This window comes from Littorina saxatilis, linkage group LG5 (assembly GCF_037325665.1).
Source record: "Littorina saxatilis isolate snail1 linkage group LG5, US_GU_Lsax_2.0, whole genome shotgun sequence".
Lineage (NCBI taxonomy): Eukaryota > Metazoa > Mollusca > Gastropoda > Littorinimorpha > Littorinidae > Littorina > Littorina saxatilis.
The window spans coordinates 4,233,140-4,254,417 of NC_090249.1; the positions used below are offsets into that span (position 1 = coordinate 4,233,140).

Genomic DNA, 21,278 nt, shown 5'->3' on the forward strand with positions numbered 1-21,278 from the left:
TCACCTTCATATTCCCGAATGTTCTAGAATAGGGAAATCTCGCAAAACGGACCAATCACAGCCCACGAATCGGTCGAGCCCTGCTTTTCAACCAATGAGCGGCCAGTGCGAAAAGTAAACACGTCGTGCTTTTTAGCAGACGATGCGTTTGCGAGAATGTTCTCGGTTGAGGTCGGATGTACTTTAGCTCTCGCCAGCCTTGCGCACCACAGGTGTTCTATATTTTTCTCTGTACCTGAACTTGAGACCCAAAGTGGCAACACAGTTACATAAAGCCTATGTTGAATGTTGCACCCGCTGTTTACCCGTCGATCGTATTGTGTGGGGCTGCCGCGTTGCACACAACACATTAGCAATGGCTTTCCAGGGTTTTCTATCGGATCACACAACGGGAAAAACCGGCGTTCAGCACATGTTCTCGTGGATTTGTGTTCTCCGCCGATACCAAAGTAAGGAGAGCTGCCACATACACTGTGATCGACGTACTGATTTCTCTTAGATACTGTACGACACTGTTGGTGTAGCCTAATTATTTTTTTGTAAAAAGAGAGAGAGAAAAACACACACACACACACACACACACACACACACACACACACACACACACAAACATGACGAACCCGGGGTTTTAACCAACATAATTATCAGAGGTCATCCATACAAACTTGCAAAGAAGAGTGTTCGCACAATTTAATGTCGATATGTACCTTTTTTCTGTACAAACCATAGTTGTGAATAGTTGGTTGCTTTTGATAGGTAGGCTAACCTGGGATTTTACCTGGGATAAGGTCATCTCTCAATTTAGACACATACTAAACATCAACAGCCTGTCTGCTTCCTGGGCAAAGGAGGATTCAAAAATATGGCATGAATGAATCAATTTCTGAAAAAGCCACAGCCTAGAATAAATAGTAGTAGTAGTAGTAGTATGTAGGGACGGCTATATTTGTTAGCCGAAGGCCGCGAGGCCTTATTGGTGCCCCTTCTTTGTCAGATACTTTGCATGCCTAAATCCCTATTCTTTCAATGCTTTCAATCAAAGTCGTAAAAAAGGTTAAGAAATTTTGGAGAATTGTCCAAGAAGTTTTTGAAGGCGTCTACTGTGGGTGCGAATTTTATGTTAGCGGGTAGTGCATTCCAATTGTTAGCAACTCTATGAGAAAACGAAAACTTGCGCTTGTTAGTCTTACAGTGTTGAACAAAGATTTTTCCCTGGCTGTTTCTGGTGTTGTCTGTCTGCTTGAATGTGAATATTTTGTGCATGTCAATATCATCCACCCCATTTATAATTCTATATGTTTGTATTAGGTCACCCCTTGTCCTCCTTCCCTTCAGAGAGTGGAGGTCTAAGTATTTGAGTCTGTCCGCGTAAGACTTATCACGGCACTCCTTTAGAATTTTAGTTGCTCGACGCTGCACCCTCTCAATTGTCTGAGACTGTCTCTTGAGGAATGGGCTCCACACCACATTTGCATATTCCACCAGTGGTCTCACAAAGGCTTTGTATAGCTTTAAGAAGGTGTCCTTGTCAAGAAATGAGAACGTTCGTTTGATAATGCCAATCCTCTGATTAGCTTTTGACACAACTCCTCGAATATGCGGTCGAATGACAAATTGCTGTCGAAAACAACACCGATGTCCTTTTCCTCATCACATTCATTTATTTTTTCAATAGCATCATTGACAGTCATCACGTAGTCATATTTGGGGTTCTTTTTACCACAAAGCAGAACATTGCACTTTGAAACATTAAAAAATAATTTCCATTTATTTGTCCAATCCTGAAGTAAGTGTATGTCTTTTTGCATGACTGAACTGTTTGTTGCTTTATTGTACAGCTTTGTATCATCCGCAAATATCTTCACTATACCACTAACCACATCTGGTAAATCATTAATAAACACTGTGAATAGAACCGGCCCCAAAACGCTGCCCTGTGGAATTCCGCTGAGAACTGCTGCTTGACTCGACGTTGCCTGTCCAACTCGTACCCTCTGGGACCGGCCACTCAAGAATGACCGAATCCAGGAAAGGACGCTGGAACTAAACCCATACGAAGCAAGCTTTAGGAGTAATCTGTCATGCGGCACAGTATCGAAAGCCTTCTTAAAGTCACAGTAAATAATATCTATGGCTTCACCTTCATCAACAAATTTTGTGAGGTCTTCCATGACCTCTATGAGTTGAGTGACACAAGAACGTCTTTTTCTAAAACCATGCTGACAGTCAGCATATAAATTATTGTCTGTGAGATAAGACACTATAGAATCCCGAACAAGAGACTCCAATACCTTGCATGTTACACAGGTTAAGCTTACTGGTCTGTAGTTACCTGGTTCTGACTTATTACCCTTTTTGAAAATAGCGGTTACCTCCGCTGTTTTCCAATCACCTGGTAGATATCCAGATTCCAAAGATTTGTTGAACAGCAAGCATAATGGAATAGATAGTTCATCACACAACTCCTTAAGTACCTTTGATGGGATTAGATCAGGCCCTTGGGCTTTATTTTCATCCAACTCTTTCAGTTTATTTTGAACTGCTAAGGGTGTCGCTCTCATCTCAGATAAGGATGCCCCATCTGAATAGCAGCCTTCCATCATAGTTGGGATGTCTGACACGTCCTCGCGTGTAAAAACGCTAGAAAAGTACTCATTTAAGGTTTCTGCCTTACCCATATCGTCAACCACAAAGGAACCATCCACCTTTTTCAAAGTGCTTATACCCGTAGAAGTCTGTCAAGCAGTTGAAACGAGGGATGTGGTCTTATTCCATGCAAAGCTTGGACAAAGCGGAGATAGTCAGCATGAACTATTTTGCAGGAAGAGGACTGTATCATCTTGAAACAACCCTTTCGCAAGTTCAGTAATGGGGAGATATTTGTCTGGGTGATTTACTTTGTGTATTTCATTTTCAACATGCCTGTGGAACAAGGTCTTTGGGGGATTCCCCTATAACCGTGGAACCCCCTTTAAGGACCCCCCCCCCCCCCCCCCCCCCCCCGATTTAAGACTTCCTCCTTTTTAAGACCTTGCTTTTTGAGATTTTCTTATCATAACGTCTGTAAAATTACCTCCATTTTAGGTCTCCCTCCTTTTTCAGACCTGATTTTCTGAGATTTTTGAAAGGCTTAAAAATGGGTTCCACTGTATGCTATTTCCCTGAATCAGTGGCAATTGCTTCAAAACTAAAGCTCAAACATTGTCTTTTCAGAACAAATCCTAAGTAATAGTTTTCTTGCCTATGCCTGACAGTGTCGGTAATCAGACATTCTTTGTCTATCATCAAGTGTGTCTTATATCCCTGTAAAACAGCTGGAGGAAGTTACACGCAGACAGGTGTGTATTTTATTTGTTTATTTATTTCTTCATTTAGATTTCCTTGTTTGTTTGCTGTTTTTTCTTTGATTATAGCTACTGTGAATTTCTGAATGCGTCAGTTATCTTTTACGCACACACACACATGTACACACACACATGTACACACACCCATTCTCTCTCTCTGTGGCTAAGACACATATATATTAAAAAATGACGAAAACGTATAGATACATTCAGACAACACATGCCATTCCACCCATCAACACCCCCCTCATACACACACACAGACACACACACACACACACACACACAGACACTCCCCCACACCCACTCTCTCTCTGTGGCTAAGACACATATATATATTAAAAAATAAATGACGAACATAGATACATTCAGACAACACATGCCATTCCACCCATCGACATCCCCCTCACACACACCCTCACACACACATACACCCCCCACCCCCACCCCCACATACACACCAACACCCAGTCAGGTTTCCATGTGTTTGCTGCCTTATTTTATAAAACACATTTGTTCAAAACAAATACAGGATGTACTGGAAATGGACAGCAGCAGTACGTTATACTTCATAATTATTTCCCTTTTTCTGCCTGTGTTTTGATACCTGCACACAACATATTCAAATGGAGATCCTGCAAAAACAAGCACATGATTTCTCATCTACCAGTTCATGATAATTACACACAAAATATACATACTGTACCACTTGACTTCACAGTCTCCTGGCCACCAAGTCTAAAATGTCACTCAAACATTCTGCACTTTTTTTTGTTAAATCTCAAAAACATGGATTTGATTAAATATGAGCATACTGGAATTCATAGCCAATCCTTAACAAAGATGCATCAATTTGTATACAAGAAATTCTGGAATTCTTGTCTGTAATGTCAAGATGACAGACGTCTTAATAATTTGTATCTCAATATATAGGATTTGATGAAATACAAGAATAGCTAATAATCAAAATAACTTAGATAATGCATCTGTTTGTTTACAAGATATTCTGGAATTCTTATGTCAACATGTCTTTGCTATTTTTACCTCAAAAGATTTAATTATGTTCGATTCTAATCTATGGAATACGAGAACAAGAAAATTAATCAGCCAATACTTCTCAGAAAAAAAACCTTTAAAAAACTACATACATGCATAATTTTGTATACAAGACATTCTGGAATTCTCGTCTGCAAAGTCAAAATCTTGTTGCCATTTCATCTCAATATGTAGGATTTTATGAAATACAAGAACACTGGAATTCATTCGCCAAGAAAAAAAATTAATTAAATAAAAAAGCACATGCTTCCATGTGTATATGAGACATTCTTGAATTCTCTGTACAGCACAAAAAAATAGTTACTGAGAAGCACAGCGATAAAAGTGATATGGTACATGGTATCACAGCATTTTCATTCAATCTCACCCCCTCCTGGCACTATTTAAAAAGCATACTGTGAAGGGGTCACCTAGGTCATTTTCTAAAATATTTTTTGCGGTGCTGTTGTGTTCAGTTTCTAACAGCGTAAACTGATACTAATTAATCAGAAAGTAAATTTTCTGTCTTTATGATGGCTTCATCCTACTTTGTCACCCCTGACAGCAGTGAAACTGGCTTTCATTTGCTGGAGTACAGACTTGAATTCATAAAATCCAATCCAAGGTTTTTCCTGTTACACCCGCCAGCACAGAGTCGGAATTGATCTGCTTTTAGTTATGCGCTATAGAAATCTCCTTAATAAATAAAATCAGGACTCGAACACTAATAAGTAGGACATTCCTCTTTTCACATACATTTAATTAATTACTTATTAGCATAGTTAGAGCGTTTTCTAGTTAATTATTGCAGGTTGTTCTAAATTACAGTACAACAAGTTTCCCTTGAGGTCAAAACTGTTAGAACATTTTTCAAAATAGCGTCTTAGAAAGTATCAGTTTAACGAAAAGCACAAAGAGGTAGTGCAATAGAAAAAGACACTGTATTTTTATCTTCCTATTGATTACTTGGAAACTTAGCAAGAAATTATAAGACATACTAACGCTTAGTTGACTGAAGTCACACTGAGTGACACCCATGTAATGGCATTATTCTGGGAAGTCATCAAGAAGGAGTCAATTTGTGAAGGAATGTTACAAACTTTAAACAACATAGGCAGTAAAACAGAAAATAAAACATAAAAAAAAACCATCTGCTACAGTCAATTATTCTGTCCAAGTTAACTCAGCAGTATCAGTGGGTAGGATATGTACGGTCTGAAAAGGTTAACTGCTTCTTTTTGGACAGTTCTGCATAGCACAAATACCGTTTAAAAACAGTAAATTAAAAATGAGAAGTGAATGGTTGACATGAAAATATGTAGGGTACAGCAACTCCCAGCACACAATGCTGGTAATATGCACACAATGCATTAAATCATTTAACTTTTGAGGTGAACAAACAAGTTGTTCATGCTGCCACGTTGCATACACAGTCACACCGAACGTCATCTTTGCATAATAAGGTTTGCCCAATGTTGAATTCACTTCACACACATCATAACAATGTAAAAAAGAAAATAAATATTCACAAAATAAGTACACCAGATCGCCATGGTTGAGTCTGACTGGTTTCACAACTCCACACGCTCCGCATTGACAATGTGTCCAACCCACTTTGCCCAGCCCTTTGTTCAAAGCCAGTGAAAGATGTTCTCGAAGTGTACAACATTTCAGCTTTAAGAGCTGGCCACCTTGTAGACATCAGAATGTGTAAACATAGTTTATTTGTTGTTTACACGCACAACTGTCACAGTTTAAGGGCCTGATTGGCAAAGGTCAAACACTGTCTGCATTAAGGATATGGTAAAAGCAATGTTTACTGTTCATAAAGCCCACTTCTTTTTCAAAAATAACTTTCATAAACAACTGACCAGGCCAAGTTCACAGTAATGTTTTCACGCTGGTTACACGTCACTGTTGCGTTAACTTCCGACAGCAAGTTCTATTGACCTTTCCAGTTTCTTAGCGCCAGGTTCATGGAATCATCTGCAGCATTCACATTTCACATCCTATGGTTTGAAATTTTGTTAAAGCAGTTTTCATTCCATTGATATGTTTTGCTAAAGCCGTTCTCATTCCATTGATAATGCACACACAGTTTGGAGCATGGCGTATCTCACTGACAGACGGTAATGCGTGACCTCAGCACAAGTCATCAACACACAGCGAGACGTTTCTGCTGACAAGCAGCACTGCATGAACTCCCAGTTGTGTGACGGATCAGAAGAGCGTCAGACCATGTTGATCTTCTGCACTCTCTCCACCAGGAGCTCCACAGTGGTGGCCGTCTTCATGACGTTCACCGCCTGGCTGTGGTCGATGGTGCGGAAGTCAATGTGGTTCACCTGCAACAGGCACAAGGAACAGACAATTTTACAAGCTGTTACTGCGTAGATGATTGGATTTAAGTTTTTTTCTTCTACTTGCTGTGTGCAAATTCTGCAGTAGAAAGTACACACATTTTGACTAAAAAAATAGTCATTTACCGTCAATGGGGTTCACCTGCAACAAGCACAACTGTACTAACTGTGTAGATTATTGGATTCTTGTTTTTTTCTTTGACTTGCTGTGTGCGGCTATGCAGTTGCGAATTGTGCAGTAGAAGTAACACAAATTCTGACCATAAAAATAGTCATTTACAGAGCAAGCAAACAAAAACAAGTCGCGTAAGGCGAAAATACAACATTTAGTCAAGTAGCTGTCGAACTCACAGAATGAAACTGAACGCAATGCAACGCAGCAAGACCGTATACTCGTAGCATCGTCAGTCCACCGCTCACGGCATAGGCAGTGAAATTGACAAGAAGAGCGGGGTAGTAGTTGCGCTGGGAAGGATAGCACGCTTTTCTGTACCTCTCTTTGTTTTAACTTTCTGAGCGTGTTTTTAATCCAAACATATCATATCTATATGTTTTTGGAATCAGGAACCGACAAGGAATAAGATGAAAGTGTTTTTAAATTGATTTGGAAAATTTAATTTTGATAATAATTTTTATATATTTAATTTTCAGAGCTTGTTTTTAATCCGAATATAACATATTTATATGTTTTTGGAATCAGCAAATGATGGAGAATAAGATAAACGTAAATTTGGATCGTTTTATAAAAAACATATTTTTTTTTACAATTTTCAGATTTTTAATGACCAAAGTCATTAATTAATTTTTAAGCCACCACGCTGAAATGCAATACCGAAGTCCGGGCTTCGTCGAACATTACCCGACCAAAATTTCAACCAATTTGGTTGAAAAATGAGGGCGTGACAGTGCCGCCTCAACTTTCACGAAAAGCCGGATATGACGTCATCAAAGACATTTATCAAACAAGAAGAGCAAACGCTCGATCGAGTCACTTTCGCAGTTCTGAATATTATATGAGGCATCAGATGGACAGGAAGAAATTGCTATTCACAACACAATGAGTCACGTTCACATAAAATTTGAGCCCGGTCACTTTTATAGTTTCCGAGAAAAGCCCAACGTTAAGTTGTGTGTTGCCGAACAGAAAAGGCTAGTTATCTCCCTTGTTTTTCTGATAACGTTCGTAAAAGGCTACAGATGTAAATACTTTGATGTAAAGAATAATCCTACAAAGTTTCAATCACATCCGATGAACTTTGTCAAAGATATAAAATGTCTAATTTTTCCTTTGACGCTGACCTGTGACCTTGAAAAAGGTCAAAGGTCAACGAAACCATCGTTAAAGTGTAGAGGTCATTGGAGGTCACGACTAAACAAAATATGAGCCCGATCGCTTTGATAGTTTCCGAGAAAAGTCCAACGTTAAGGTGGTGTCTACGGACTACAATTTCTGCTGCTGGGATCTTGTCTTGCTGCTTTGATTTCAGACAGATCATCCAAAGAAAAGAACTTGAATAGCGGCCAACAGGACTTGTAGATTGCAATGCTGGTACATCAGGCAACTACTGTGATAACCAGGATCACACACACACTCACACACTCATACTAAATGACATTAAAATAAATTTAAAATTAAAAAGAGGAAATAAATGGTAGTGTTATTTACCTGAAGAATTTTGTCGCCAGGCTGGATGACAGTAGCTGCAGGGCCCCCTGGCTGCACTTTGGTCACAAAGATACCCTGAAAACAGTCCACAGCAAATGTAGAAGTTTACAGTGTTCCTGGGGGTTTCAGCCCATGAACGAAGAAGTGAAAGTTTACTCTCTCTCTCTCTCTCTCTCTCTCTCTCTCTCTCTCTCTCTCTCTCTCTCTCTCTCTCTCTGTCTCTCTCTCTCTCTCTCTCTGTCTCTCTCTCTCTCTCTCTCTGTCTCTCTCTCTGTCTCTCTCTCTCTCTGTCTCTCTCTCTGTCTCTCTCTGTCTCTCTCTCTCTCTCTGTCTCTCTCTCTCTCTGTCTCTCTCTGTCTCTCTCTGTCTCTCTCTCTCTGTCTCTCTCTCTGTCTCTCTCTCTGTCTCTCTCTGTCTCTCTCTCTGTCTCTGTCTCTCTCTCTCTGTCTCTCTCTCTCTGTCTCTCTCTCTCTCTCTCTCTCTCTCTCTCTCTCTCTCTCTCTCTCTCTCTAAAATAAAGATTTATCATTATCACTATCTCTCTTTCCTCGTTAACTTTCTTCACAGCAAGTCTTCAGAGTGCCAGCTGACAAAAAGGACTACAAGTCAAGGGAAGTAACTAAATGACAAAACAAGCAAGAGAAACCCACAAAGAGTACAATTTGTAGACAAGATTGCTTCCCATTTCTTCCCTGCAGCACATAAAGACATTCCATTTTGTATGTAAAGTAAACCTTTTTTCAAAAGATTTCAAGTAAAACTGAATGCAATTAAGTCTACTTCTTCTTCTTCGTTCATGGGCTTAGACTCCCACGTTCACTCATGTTTTTAGCACGAGTGGATTTTTACGTGTATGACCGTTTTTACCCCGCCATTCAGGCAGCATACGCCGATTTCGGGGGAGGCATGCTGGGTATTTTCGTGTCTCTATAACCCACCGAACTCTGACATTGATTACAGGATCTTTTTCGTGCACACTTGGTCTTGTGCTTGCGTGTACACACGAAGGGGGTTAAGTCACTAGCAGGTCTGCACATAAGTTGACCTGGGAGATCGGAAAAATCTCCACTCTTAACCCACCAGGCGGCAGCGACCGGGATTCGAACTCACGACCTCCCGATTAGGAGGCCGACGTCTTACCACCACGCCACTGCGCCCGTCTAAGCTAGTCTACTGAATATTCAAAGGAACAAAACTGAAGAAAATGCCCCCCAAAATAAACAAGATGATAAATGAAACACTCACCTGGTCACCAGCCCTGTACGGGTTATATCCACGCGAACCCTGCCCCCCGGCAATGCTGAAACCCAGGCCAGGGTTCTTCCGTACGACTGTACGAAACTGGAAAATACATATAGAAATTGTTAGCACTGGTTATAGTTCATAAAGCTTTGGGGCACAGTTCCAGAGCTAGGTGTTATGTGCACTACCCTTTCTAACCATAGGCCTAACCATGACCAATATCTTTCCTTCTCCAACATCTCAGTATTTTTCAGTCTTCTTGAAAATACACAGTAGTGGAATGTAAGTTTGTTTCTTTGTCTAATAACCAGCAAAGTAAAGCTAGTTTACAGCTAAACTTTTTTTTCTGGCACAAAATCAGAATAAAATCTTACCTTCCTAAAACTAGATACCAACAAAATTGCACAATATGCACAAGTGCATTGTGTGTGTGTGCGTGTGCGTGTGTGTGTGTGTGTGTGTGTGTGTGTGTGTGTGCAAGCATGCATGTGTGTGTTTGTTCACCCGTACAGCTGGTGTACAAGATAGCAAGGTCTTCATATAATTCATTTTGTTTACAGTGAAGTGCATAGTGCTCTTGACTAAAAACTGCAAGAAAACAATCCAATAACCATACCACTTCACGTGACTCTTGAGACGTGCCCGCTGTGACGGTGTTGCCCTGCACAGAGTAGAAGCCTTCTTCCTTCACGGGAGTGGTCTCCCTGGACGGTATCCCTTGCGACGAGCTGTTGTGACGCTGAACTGGAGTGTTCCGGTGAGAGGGGGGTGTGGAAGACTGCGGGGAACCTGCAAGCATGGCAAACAAAGCAATGACGTATGGGTTAACTAAAACAGCACAACTTTTGTTTAAAAAAGGCTGTTTTCCTGGATTTCACTGAAAATACCTTTTGCAGACTGGTCATACATACATGCCAGCTCATGTTTACTTTTGAAAACTTGTTTTTTTAATCTAATATTTGATTAGACTTGCTTGGGAAATTGAATGAAAAATGAAATTTTTGGCTGATGGCTGCCTACATGGCGGGGTAAAAACACATAAAAACACACAAGTGTACATGGGAATTTCAGCCCATGAACGCAGAAAAAGAAGAAGAAGAATATCAAAGGTATATCAGAGCTAGACATCATACTTTCTCACAATCATTTCAAAACAACTCACCTGAACGTCTAGCATTGAAATCCCCGATGCGCTCATAGATGTGATGTCCATGGCCGTAGCCGCTGTCCGTGGAACTGGACACCTGTGACGAGGGCTCCTGCATGCTCTTGAACATGGCCACGTCCTCGTAGCGACTCATCAGGGGGTCGCCTACCTCCAGCGGCTCACCGTAAGGATTGGGGTACGCCTCAAACACTTTTTGGGGCGTCACAGAAGCACCACCTGTCGCTCCGTCTAACACGTTTTCCCTCGACCCCGACCTTGGTCGCGGCAAGGTGGAAAGGTCAAGGGTGTTGGGTGAGCGTCTGACACTGGTGTCAAGGTGGGTGGGCTTGGCCGGGGCCAGGTTGTCACGGGAACTAGAGTAGGTGGAGTAAGGGTTGAGGGAGCGGGGGTCATGAGACCCCCCGCCTGATGCTGTTGCTGCTGATGTGTGTGACGAGACAGAATAATCCTGGCCTGACAGTCTGTTCTCACTCCGCATATGGTGGTCGCTACTAGACTGGCCACTACCACCTCGAGTTCTTGACCCCTGCCCATACCCATGTTGATTTGAAGTCCTATGCTGCTGCTGCTGCTGCGGTTGCCCTGCACTCAAGGAATACTGAACGTCTGCCCCGCGATGCACCGAGGCCACTGTTTCATAATCACAACCACCGGCCACATTTCGTCCATCAGTCCTGTCCTCTCGCCCCTTACTGCTGTACTGAATGGCTGTGTATTCCGGGTTGGAGAAAGAGCTGCCAGCCTTACCGCTGTCTCGTGGAGAGCTCTGTGAGCTGCTGTTAAAACTGTCTGAGCGGTCTGCAGCTCTGTCGGACTGGGGGCGATAGGGCGGGGCAGGCTGGTAGGGGGGCGGAGTCTGCGATGTCAATGGATTTCTGGTGGCGGATGGAGTTGGACTTGGCTGAAACAGAGAGATAACATTAAGTAATTGTACTAGGATAAATTGACAAGAAAAAATTCAGTGATTTGCTTAAGTCATGATTTTTGTGTTCAAAAACATTAGTGCATCACAAAATATAAATCTAAGACATTCTCTTCAAATCCATTCACTGCATCAGTCAACTCATATCACATTTACCATTCTCACCATTTTCATCTTGCATTTACCTGTATGAACCCTTTGCCACATTACCTGACAGCATTCTTGACAAAAACACGAGAGTTATAATCACTTCATCCATGATTTAAAAACACACTGACAGTGACACTTCTTCTTCTCGTTCGCTCACAGTGACACTAAAACAGTGCCCAAATTCTTACCCTCGAGTCAAGAGGCATAGCGGGCTTTTTGTTGCGCTCTTCCAGCACGGTGTAAAGTTCTCTGTGCACGTCTTTCTCTTTGCTGCGCGCACCAGACTGAGAGTAGCCACTGGAAATAGACAAGTCCCCCACCGGAGTCGACTGGGGGTAAGCCGCAGAGCCTGGAGATCCGGGAAACGCTTGAGAAGCAGAAGACGGCACTGTACCCCCCTGAGGAAAGCTCTGGGGGGCCTGGGTGGATAAGGGGGTGCTCTGATCCAGGGCTTCTCCGCTGTGGAACTGAGAGGGGGATGGGGGGCCGCCGGGGTGCTGCTGGTAGCTGGCGGAGTTGGGACGGCTGTTGGGGGCGGTGAGGCGTGACGGAGGGTGGAGGTGGGAGGAGGAGAAGTCCTGACCGGGGCCGGTAGGGGTGCGAGCGTGAGCATTAAGGTCCTGGGGGAGACTGTGTGTGGGGTACAGGGGGTACATGGAAGGTTTGGGTGTGGGGGAGGGGGCGGACCCCCTACCCTTACTGCTACTGCTGCCGCTGCCCCAACCCCGGCCTCGACCGGCGTATGCTTCCAAGTCACTGGCGTAACCGCCCTCCCGACCGTGGCTCCGTCTGTGAGACCTTGACATTGTAGGCTGGGACCTGACCGACATGTCGTCTCTGCCCTCACCGGAATACTGTCTTTGGAACTGCTGCATCTCGCGGTCACTCCTGTAACCGGTATCGGAATCGTACTCCCGCATGCGACGTGACCGCCGCCCGTGGTGATGATGCTTGTTCAGAAGCTGCTTCTGGTATAGATCCTCGTAGGTGAAGGACGGCATCTGTTTCGGAGTGACCTCTGACCCTTGGCCTTCTTCAAAGCTGAAGAGGTTAGGGGTGGATTTGCGTCGGCCTGTTACTCGTACGTCATCTGTGTCCGAGTTGTATGAGATTTTCTTGCCTGAAAAGATTTTTTTAAATAAATATTTAAAAATAGTTATCAGAAAATCTCTTGTTAGTTCTTTGAATGTGCATTTGGTCAAATATCTTACCCTGCAACAAATGTTCTATTGTTTTTATCTTCTTCTGATTTTCAATAGGCTCATACACATTACTACTATCTTTAAAAAATCTGCTTGGTTACATTTAACTAAACTTCTGAATAAACAACCCCAAACTGCTGATTCAGACAAAGGTCTTCTTATTTGCTGTCTTGACACACATAAGTACTGTAATAACAATGCAACATTTACTAAGATGTATCAGGTATAGAGAAATAAAGGAGCCACTGTTTCCAATAACAGATTTACTAAAACTTCACATCATACACATTATTCTTGCTCCTATTAAAGTCATGATCAGCATGTCGAATTAAACTTCAGTACTCATAATACAAACATACATGCTGTAACAGTCAAAATGATTCAAATGCAATCTGACTATTGACCTCCTCAGGATCTTGCTTGTTGTACATTTCTAAAAGTAAGTTGGCAATATGTTCATACGTGTATGATCAAGACGGCAAATTGTCAATATAAATGATCAACTGGCCATGCAATAAGGGTAAAAGTTCATGCTTTTAGAATGTATTAATATTGTTATTGGAGAAACAAACCATGCTCATCAAAAAAAGATTCTGAAGCCAGGTCGGTTTGTGAAAACTGTGTGTCAAAACAAATCATACTGTCAATGTTGGATGTACATCACAGTCAAAACAAATCATACTGTCAATGTTGGATGTACATCACAGTCAAAACAAATTTCAAACTGTCTGTAAGTGTATGCAGCAAGCCTTGAAGAATCACACTTACTTGGCAACTTACCAGACAAAGATTATAACTCCTCGTATCAACCTCGTATCAACCTCGTATCAACCTCGTATCAACCTTCACATTCAACTTTGTCTTTCCTTTCTGTTGTTTTGTTTGTTCGTTCATGGGCTCAAACTCCCACGGCTTTTACGTGTATGACCGTTTTTACCCCGCCATTTAGGCAGCCATACGCCGCTTTCGGAGGAAGCATGCTGGGTATTTTCGTGTTTCTATAACCCACCGAACTCTGACATGGATTACAAGATCTTTTTCGTGCGCACTTGGTCTTGTGCTTGCGTGTACACACGGGGGTGTTCGGACACCGAGGAGAGTCTGCACACAAAGTTGACTCTGAGAAATAAATCTCGTCGAACGTGGGGACGAACTCACGCTGACAGCGGCCAACTGGATACAAATCCAGCGCGCTACCGACTGAGCTACATCCCCGCCCTTCCTTTCTGTTGTTTTTGTCCTTTGACTAAGCTTGTGATTGTGCCTTACATGCTTCATATCAACTAAATGGTGCAGAAAAAAATGTGGCAGTTCCTTACAAACAATGTTCACTTGTACTTGCGTTTCAAACAAGGCATGTGATACGTAACTAAACCAATGGAAAGTCACGCACAATATTCGGTGAACAATTAGTCAACGCATGCAAATGAAGTAACACAAGATACTTTACGTGCATTTTGCAATGTTAGCCAAAACTTGATGACTATTTTCATTGAATTACTGTCTGGACATTTCATGACCATTAGTGGAAAAAACGTGCGACGGTATGTTTAGAATGTCCATGCTTAAATGACGTCAAAGCCGGTAGTACATCTGTTGTTTGCATCAACAGTACAGAGGAACCCCCCTTTTAAGACATTTCCCACTAGCCCTTTAAATGTACAGTGGTACCTGTGATGAAAGGACACCCTTGGGACCAGCCAAGTGTCCCTACATTGCAGGTGTCCTTTCATGACAGGTATACTTTGGTAGAGATAATATAAAAAGGGACAAGAGAAGGTGTCCTTTTAAGGGAGGTGTCCTCTCATGGGAGTGTCCACACATCGCCGGTACTGCTGTACCTCCATTTTAAGACCAGATTTTCTCAGATTTTTGGAGGTCTAAAAAAGGGAGTTCCACTGTACAAAGGTGACGCACAGCATTCTCAAGGCCTGCAGGTGCACGGTTAGTCGTTTCATGCCAACCAAGACAGCAGTCTGTCATCATAAATCAATACCATCACAGAGGCTTGCATCATCTTCTTCCTCTCCCTCTCCCTTGTGCTCAGTGAAGGAAACTGTGAGGTCTTTCTGCCCTTTATGCCTATCTTTGCCTTTCTTGGTGGTGGGGTTCCAACCCAGGAGGGGCTGACACTCGTCAGACTTGCCTCGTTTGACGGAGCGTGGCGTGCCGGTGGTGGAGGTCGACTGAACCTCATCAGCGATGTTGGGCATGGAGTGGCGATGCTGCATACGAGCCTTGTCCTTCATCAGCTTCTCCTGGGAAACAAAACAACAGACCATCGCAAATGCAATACATGTATTTATAAATGAAAACGTGGGAGAGAGAGGGAGAGAGAGACTGAGAGAGAGAGAGAGAGAGTGTATGTGTGTGTGTGTGTGTGTGAGAGAGACAGAGATAGAGGGGGAGACAGAGAGAGAAACAGAGAGAGAGGGGGACACAGAGATAGGGAGAAAGATAAATGTGTATGTAAAGCCTAATCTTACCCGTCCTCAAGTTATTCAAACACTTCATACAGACGCACAATCATTACATTTGAGAGAGAAAAAAAGAGAGAAAACAAGAGAGAGAGAGAGAGAGAAAGAGAGACAGACAGACAGACAGACAGACAGACAGCAAGACAGACTGACTGACTGTGAGAGAGACAGACAGAAAGATTCATCAGTGCTGTTTTAGAACGGCTGAAATTGAATAAGCCTAGATTTCTATAGGTTATAAGGACCTACTGGAGTTTCTTTTGGCTATAACTCAGAAGATCTGTAACTGATGCAATTCATTATTTTAAATGCATGTTTAACATAATTTTTATTTATGAATTGTTTGGACTGAAGCTGCTGTGTACAAGCATTGATTGTTTACCTTATCACAGTGATAGAGGCGATGGGTCTCCTTCAAGGAAGGGGATTGGGGTTTGCTGATTCTTGCGTCGCGAACACGCACATCGATCGTCTCCTCAGTGGAATAGTTGGCTCTGCCCTGTGTAACCAAACACTCAAGGATTAATACTTACATATTTATTGACACTGGATGTAAAAATAATTTGTAGGTGAGAATGACATGCCACAACATCTTCAAGCAGAGCTGTGATTGTGTATCAATTGCTACATTCACATGCATTATAAAAAAAAGACACCGCCTGAATACACATGAAAAAAAAATCATGTCTGGCATAAGGTGAAGACACATTAATTAACAAGGTGGAATTTATGTTCTTGGTTTTTTTGATTTTTCTGTTTGTGTGTGTGTGTGTGTGCGTGTGCGTGTGTGTGTGTGTGTGTGTGTGTGTGTGTGTGTGTGCGTGTGTGTGTCTGTGTGTGTGTGTGTGTGTGTGTGTGTGTGTGTGCATGTGTGTGTGTGTTGGTTTGTTGGGAGCATATTTAAAAACCTGTACATTTGTTTTAAATTCATTTTCCTTGGTCATAAGTATGAGTAATGTCTACATGTAGTACAAAAGCAGATAAGGGACAAAATGCAAAGTGCTGCCAGAAAATGGAACATTTCAACATATGCGCAACAAAATTTACATTGCATTATTCATGTGCATTTTCCATGCAAGGAATCTAAAAGTAAAACATGATAAAAAAAAAGAAGAAGTGCATTTATTTACATCTTCAGTAACAAAAAGAAAAAACAAAAAGGAAATTATACATGCAAATGTTTAGAAAATGTGTTGTGCCAGAAAGAAAAACTTCCGGTATGTTTCTCTGTACCTTTATTATCTAATGCTTTGAACATAGGGTAAACAATGCTAGGACTTTGAACATGAGAGACCTTAGAGATCAAAACCCTTAGCAAACAGTTAGCACTTCGCAAAATTGTGCCACTAATAAAATAACAATTCCAAAGGTGCATCTTCATGGAACAGAACTAAAACATAGGCAGAAAAAACCCAGAAACGAAAAGTAACGATCACTACACCTATCATATGATTGAAATAAAAATCAGTGGCAGCAAAGTAATCCTTATACCAGTTAAAAACACTCTGACACAAAAAACACCCTGTACCATAACCATCTTCACTGAGGGAAATCAAGGCAACAAAAGCGACATAATCATCTGCAACTCATGTCTCTACCTCTGGTGGCACACTTTGCATGTTTTCCGCCCTCGGCGACCAGCTAGCTGCCTGAGCTCCATCCCCCGAGGATTGTCGCATGGCCAGGTTTCGCATGTGACGTGATTTTTCACGCATCTCTTTGGGGTAGGGGGTGGGACATCGAACCAAGTGACCCTGGAAAAGGTGAGAGGGGAAAAGGGTGTGCAAAAGACAAATAACTCGGTTAGTAAAAGAGAAAGTCCGCAATGGGAACACATGCTGTGGTCACTTGGAAATTGTATACTCCTGTGCAGAAAGTTAAAAATGTGTGTGATAAATGTTCTGTGCAATTCTTGTGTTGTTAGTACAATGAAACAAAGCAGTTCTGTCGTCAAAAAGCAATCACACAAAAACACCTTTACAATCTCACACACAATGAAAAGTACAAATTAATTTTTACCGACCAATCTCTTCTAATGCTCTTTACGCACCAAAATATCCCCCATCAGGTGGTGAAATTAAAGCAATCCTTTTCAGCGTAACACCACAAAAACCTTTCCTAGTTATCATGCACGAAACTTAATCCCAATGTAATGTTTCCAGTTACCGAAAGTGTCAGCACATTTCTCTTTTACATGAAACTTAGAAATGTTTGAGCAATATAGTCCACACAAAGACAACAGTGAGTAGAAGTAATCTATTCTGCTTTAATATTGACAGTATTTGTTCAAATAAATACATTTCGGCCTTAGCTATAAATAAGTTTATGATAAAGCGAAAGCAACCTGCAAGTGAGCCGTTTGAGAAGGGCTTAAGCAAACAAGTCATTCTCAAACGGCTTATCGCTATTCAGTTCTGAAACAGAATCCTTTTTTCATACAACAACAACAAAACCACAGTAACAGACACATATGAATTTTAAATGTAAAATGTACACATTTGTATTTGTAAAGCCACATCATAGGCTGTTGATCTACTGGCCGATGTGAATGCGTGATACTGTATATTGTGTAAAATATTCCATCTCACACGGCATACGCACTTTGAACTTCGGATAAGGCGCTATATAAATACCCGTTATTATTATTATTCATTATTATCATTTAAAGCACTTGGCCCGTCTCTGTACTATTTGGCAAGGAAAACGTGCTTTTGGTTGACAATCTCACTTTAAGAACAAAAACACCTGTACTCATTTTCTTCTCCTTATTCACTGAACCTTAATTCACCCCCTGTGAAACATTACGATGCACCCGCCCAACAATCCAACCCTCACTGCAAACATAGGAAAAAAACAGAACAAAACTCATTCTGACCTCATCGTCGTCATCATCGGCAAAGTTGAAATGTATCTGCTGTCGGCTGAGTCTCTCCTCATCCCAGATGGATGCGTGGAAGCTGTCTGTGTCACCATCACCGCCATTGTCATCTGCAAAGGCAACATTTTTTCCCCTTCAAATAATGAGTTAGGTACAGGGGAACCTAACGCTTAAGACCCACCCAAATATAAGACTTTCTCTATTTTAAGTCCCCCCCCTAATTTAAGACTTTCTCCATTTTAAGTCCCCCCAATTTAAGACTTCCTACCTTCTATATAAGACCTTTTTCTCTGACTTTTATGTTCAGAACCTCTGTAAGTTTATGCCCATTTTAAGACTCCCTCTTTTGTAAGACCCAATTTTGGAGATTTTTGGAGGTCTTAAACGTGGGTTCCACTGTATGATTCACAGCAACTGATCCCTGGCGAGATACGTAGATATCTTACTGGACTGGAATAGAAAAGTGATTATTAACAAATATTATTAACAAGTATGTAGTGCTGAACACAAACATGTTAAGCCTTCTGCTACGTGCACACTGCTTTCAAAATAATGTTGGTTCTTAATGTTTGAGACATACACATCCTTCCCACTCTAAGATACCCCCCACACACACACACACACACACACAGTCCAATATGTGCAATTGTAGGCATGTGCATACCTTTTGCTTTAAAACTGTTATATTAACCCTTCAGAACATTACAGAGCTACGAACAAATAAAAATGACAAAAGAATAACATAAACAAGCACACTTAATGACAAAAGAATAACATAAACAACCACACTAATGACAAAAGAATAACATGAACAACCACACTAATGACAAAAGAATAACATAAACAACCACACTAATGACAAAAGAATAACATAAACAACCACACTAATGACAAAAGAATAACATGAACAACCACACTAATGACAAAAGAATAACATAAACAACCACACTAATGACAAAAGAGTAACATAAACAACCACACTAATGACAAAAGAATAACATAAACAACCACACTAATGACAAAAGAATAACATAAACAACCACACTGATGACAAAAGAGTAACATAAACAACCACACTAATGACAAAAGAGTAACATAAACAACCACACTAATGACAAAAGAGTAACATAAACAACCACACTAATGACAAAAGAATAACATGAACAACCACACTGATGACAAAAGAATAACATAAACAACCACACTAATGACAAAAGAATAACATAAACAACCACACTAATGACAAAAGAATAACATAAACAACCACACTGATGACAAAAGAGTAACATAAACAACCACACTAATGACAAAAGAATAACATAAACAACCACACTAATGACAAAAGAATAACATAAACAACCACACTAATGACAAAAGAATAACATGAACAACCACACTAATGACAAAAGAATAACATGAACAACCACACTAATGACAAAAGAGTAACATAAACAACCACACTAATGACAAAAGAATAACATAAACAACCACACTAATGACAAAAGAATAACATGAACATCCACACTGATGAAGCATGCCAAACACACACAAAATCAACAAACCATTGTCCGAGTTCTGTCCCTGAGGCAGCAAATAGCAGGTAAGGAACTTTCGTCCTGTGTCTGGCTCATAGTCTGACTGCAGAGGGATAAGGGGGCGAGTCTGTAAGAAAAAAAGAAAAAGAAATTGTTAAAATAATTCAGTCAAAAACTGTTCGGCAGGTATGCAACAAAACCTCTATCCTATTGTTATTACCATTTATCCATTGAAGCCAAAAATCTGACAGGGGAGACAGAACTTTGTAAAACATACATTGAAATAAAACAACAACAAACAATTCACAGTTACAATTCACAGTTAGAGTCAGGAAGGCATGCAACAAACTGAGCAGCAGGTTTGCAGAAGACATTAACCAAGGGAAGCAACTACTATTTTAATGCGTATTTGCTTCCCTTTACCTAGGAAACAAAACTCTCCTGCATGACCAAGTTTCTATTTGCATAACAATTTCATGTGAAAAATATCCACATGGAAGGCCGGCGTCATGTAACCACTAGGTTATTTGTTCTTTTTTGTGAAAGTGTGATGTTTATCAGCATCAAACACAGTTAATAAATGTCCTTTTCAATAATCAATCCTTCAGTCGTTATAGTTCTCACCTGGTTTTCCGTCAGCCACAGGGCCTGTAACTCTTTCAGCTTGATGATGGTGAAGGGCAGATAACTCAGATGGTTGTCGCTCAGGTTGAGAACACGCAGGCGAGGGATGCGTCCAATTTCATCAGGGATGTACGCCAGTTTGTTGCTGCGCAGCGACAACACTGTGATGCCGCTGCAACTCCCGAGCTGCAGAGGAAAATATGAGAAATGACTGATTACAAAGTCACAAGTATACCATACTCACACACACACACACACACACACGCCCCCCCCCCCCACCCCTCCTCACCCAGAATAATTGGATTGATTTCAAATTTGGGTACTAGCATCAGTCCTTCTCCGCACCAAACTCTACCAGCATCAGTCCCTCTCCGCACCAAACTCTACCAGCATCAGTCGCTCTCCGCACCAAACTCTACCAGCATCAGTCCCTCTCCACACCAAACTCTACTAGCATCAGTCCCTCTCCGCACCAACCTCTCCCAGCATCAGTCCCTCTCCGCACCAAACTCTACCAGCATCAGTCCCTCTCCGCACCAAACTCTACCAGCATCAGTCCCTCTCCGCACCAAACTCTACTAGCATCAGTCCCTCTCCGCACCAAACTCTACCAGCATCAGTCCCTCTCCGCACCAAACTCTACCAGCATCAGTCCCTCTCCGCACCAAACTCTAT

The 21,278-nt window shown here is 41.5% G+C and overlaps 1 protein-coding gene and 1 long non-coding RNA gene across 4 annotated transcripts in view; one reads left to right on the forward strand and one right to left on the reverse strand.

Annotated features, from left to right (window-relative positions):
* Positions 1–79: 79 nt before the first annotated feature.
* LOC138966146 (uncharacterized) lies at positions 80–8,154 on the forward strand. 2 transcript variants are annotated; one of them, XR_011455626.1, is made up of 3 exons: positions 80–449; positions 3,255–3,338; positions 6,478–8,154. It is a non-coding gene; the product is annotated as an uncharacterized lncRNA (long non-coding RNA). The 2 variants fall into 2 exon arrangements; XR_011455627.1 differs by lacking the exon at positions 3,255–3,338.
* LOC138966117 (leucine-rich repeat-containing protein 7-like) overlaps positions 4,635–21,278 on the reverse strand; it is a 138,147-nt gene continuing 121,503 nt past the window's right edge. The window contains exons 12-23 of one of the 2 annotated variants that reach the window (XM_070338213.1): positions 20,604–20,789; positions 20,007–20,106; positions 18,442–18,554; positions 17,165–17,320; positions 15,949–16,065; positions 15,236–15,347; positions 12,076–13,007; positions 10,810–11,716; positions 10,264–10,436; positions 9,651–9,746; positions 8,406–8,480; positions 4,635–6,724 (exon numbers count right to left, since the gene is read on the reverse strand). In XM_070338213.1, the coding sequence (XP_070194314.1) occupies positions 6,611–6,724; positions 8,406–8,480; positions 9,651–9,746; positions 10,264–10,436; positions 10,810–11,716; positions 12,076–13,007; positions 15,236–15,347; positions 15,949–16,065; positions 17,165–17,320; positions 18,442–18,554; positions 20,007–20,106; positions 20,604–20,789 (3,081 nt within the window). In that variant the 3' untranslated portion in view covers positions 4,635–6,610. Of the gene's footprint in view, positions 6,725–8,405; positions 8,481–9,650; positions 9,747–10,263; positions 10,437–10,809; positions 11,717–12,075; positions 13,008–15,085; positions 15,348–15,948; positions 16,066–17,164; positions 17,321–18,441; positions 18,555–20,006; positions 20,107–20,603; positions 20,790–21,278 lie in introns of both variants that reach the window. The other variant, XM_070338212.1, reaches the window with a different exon arrangement.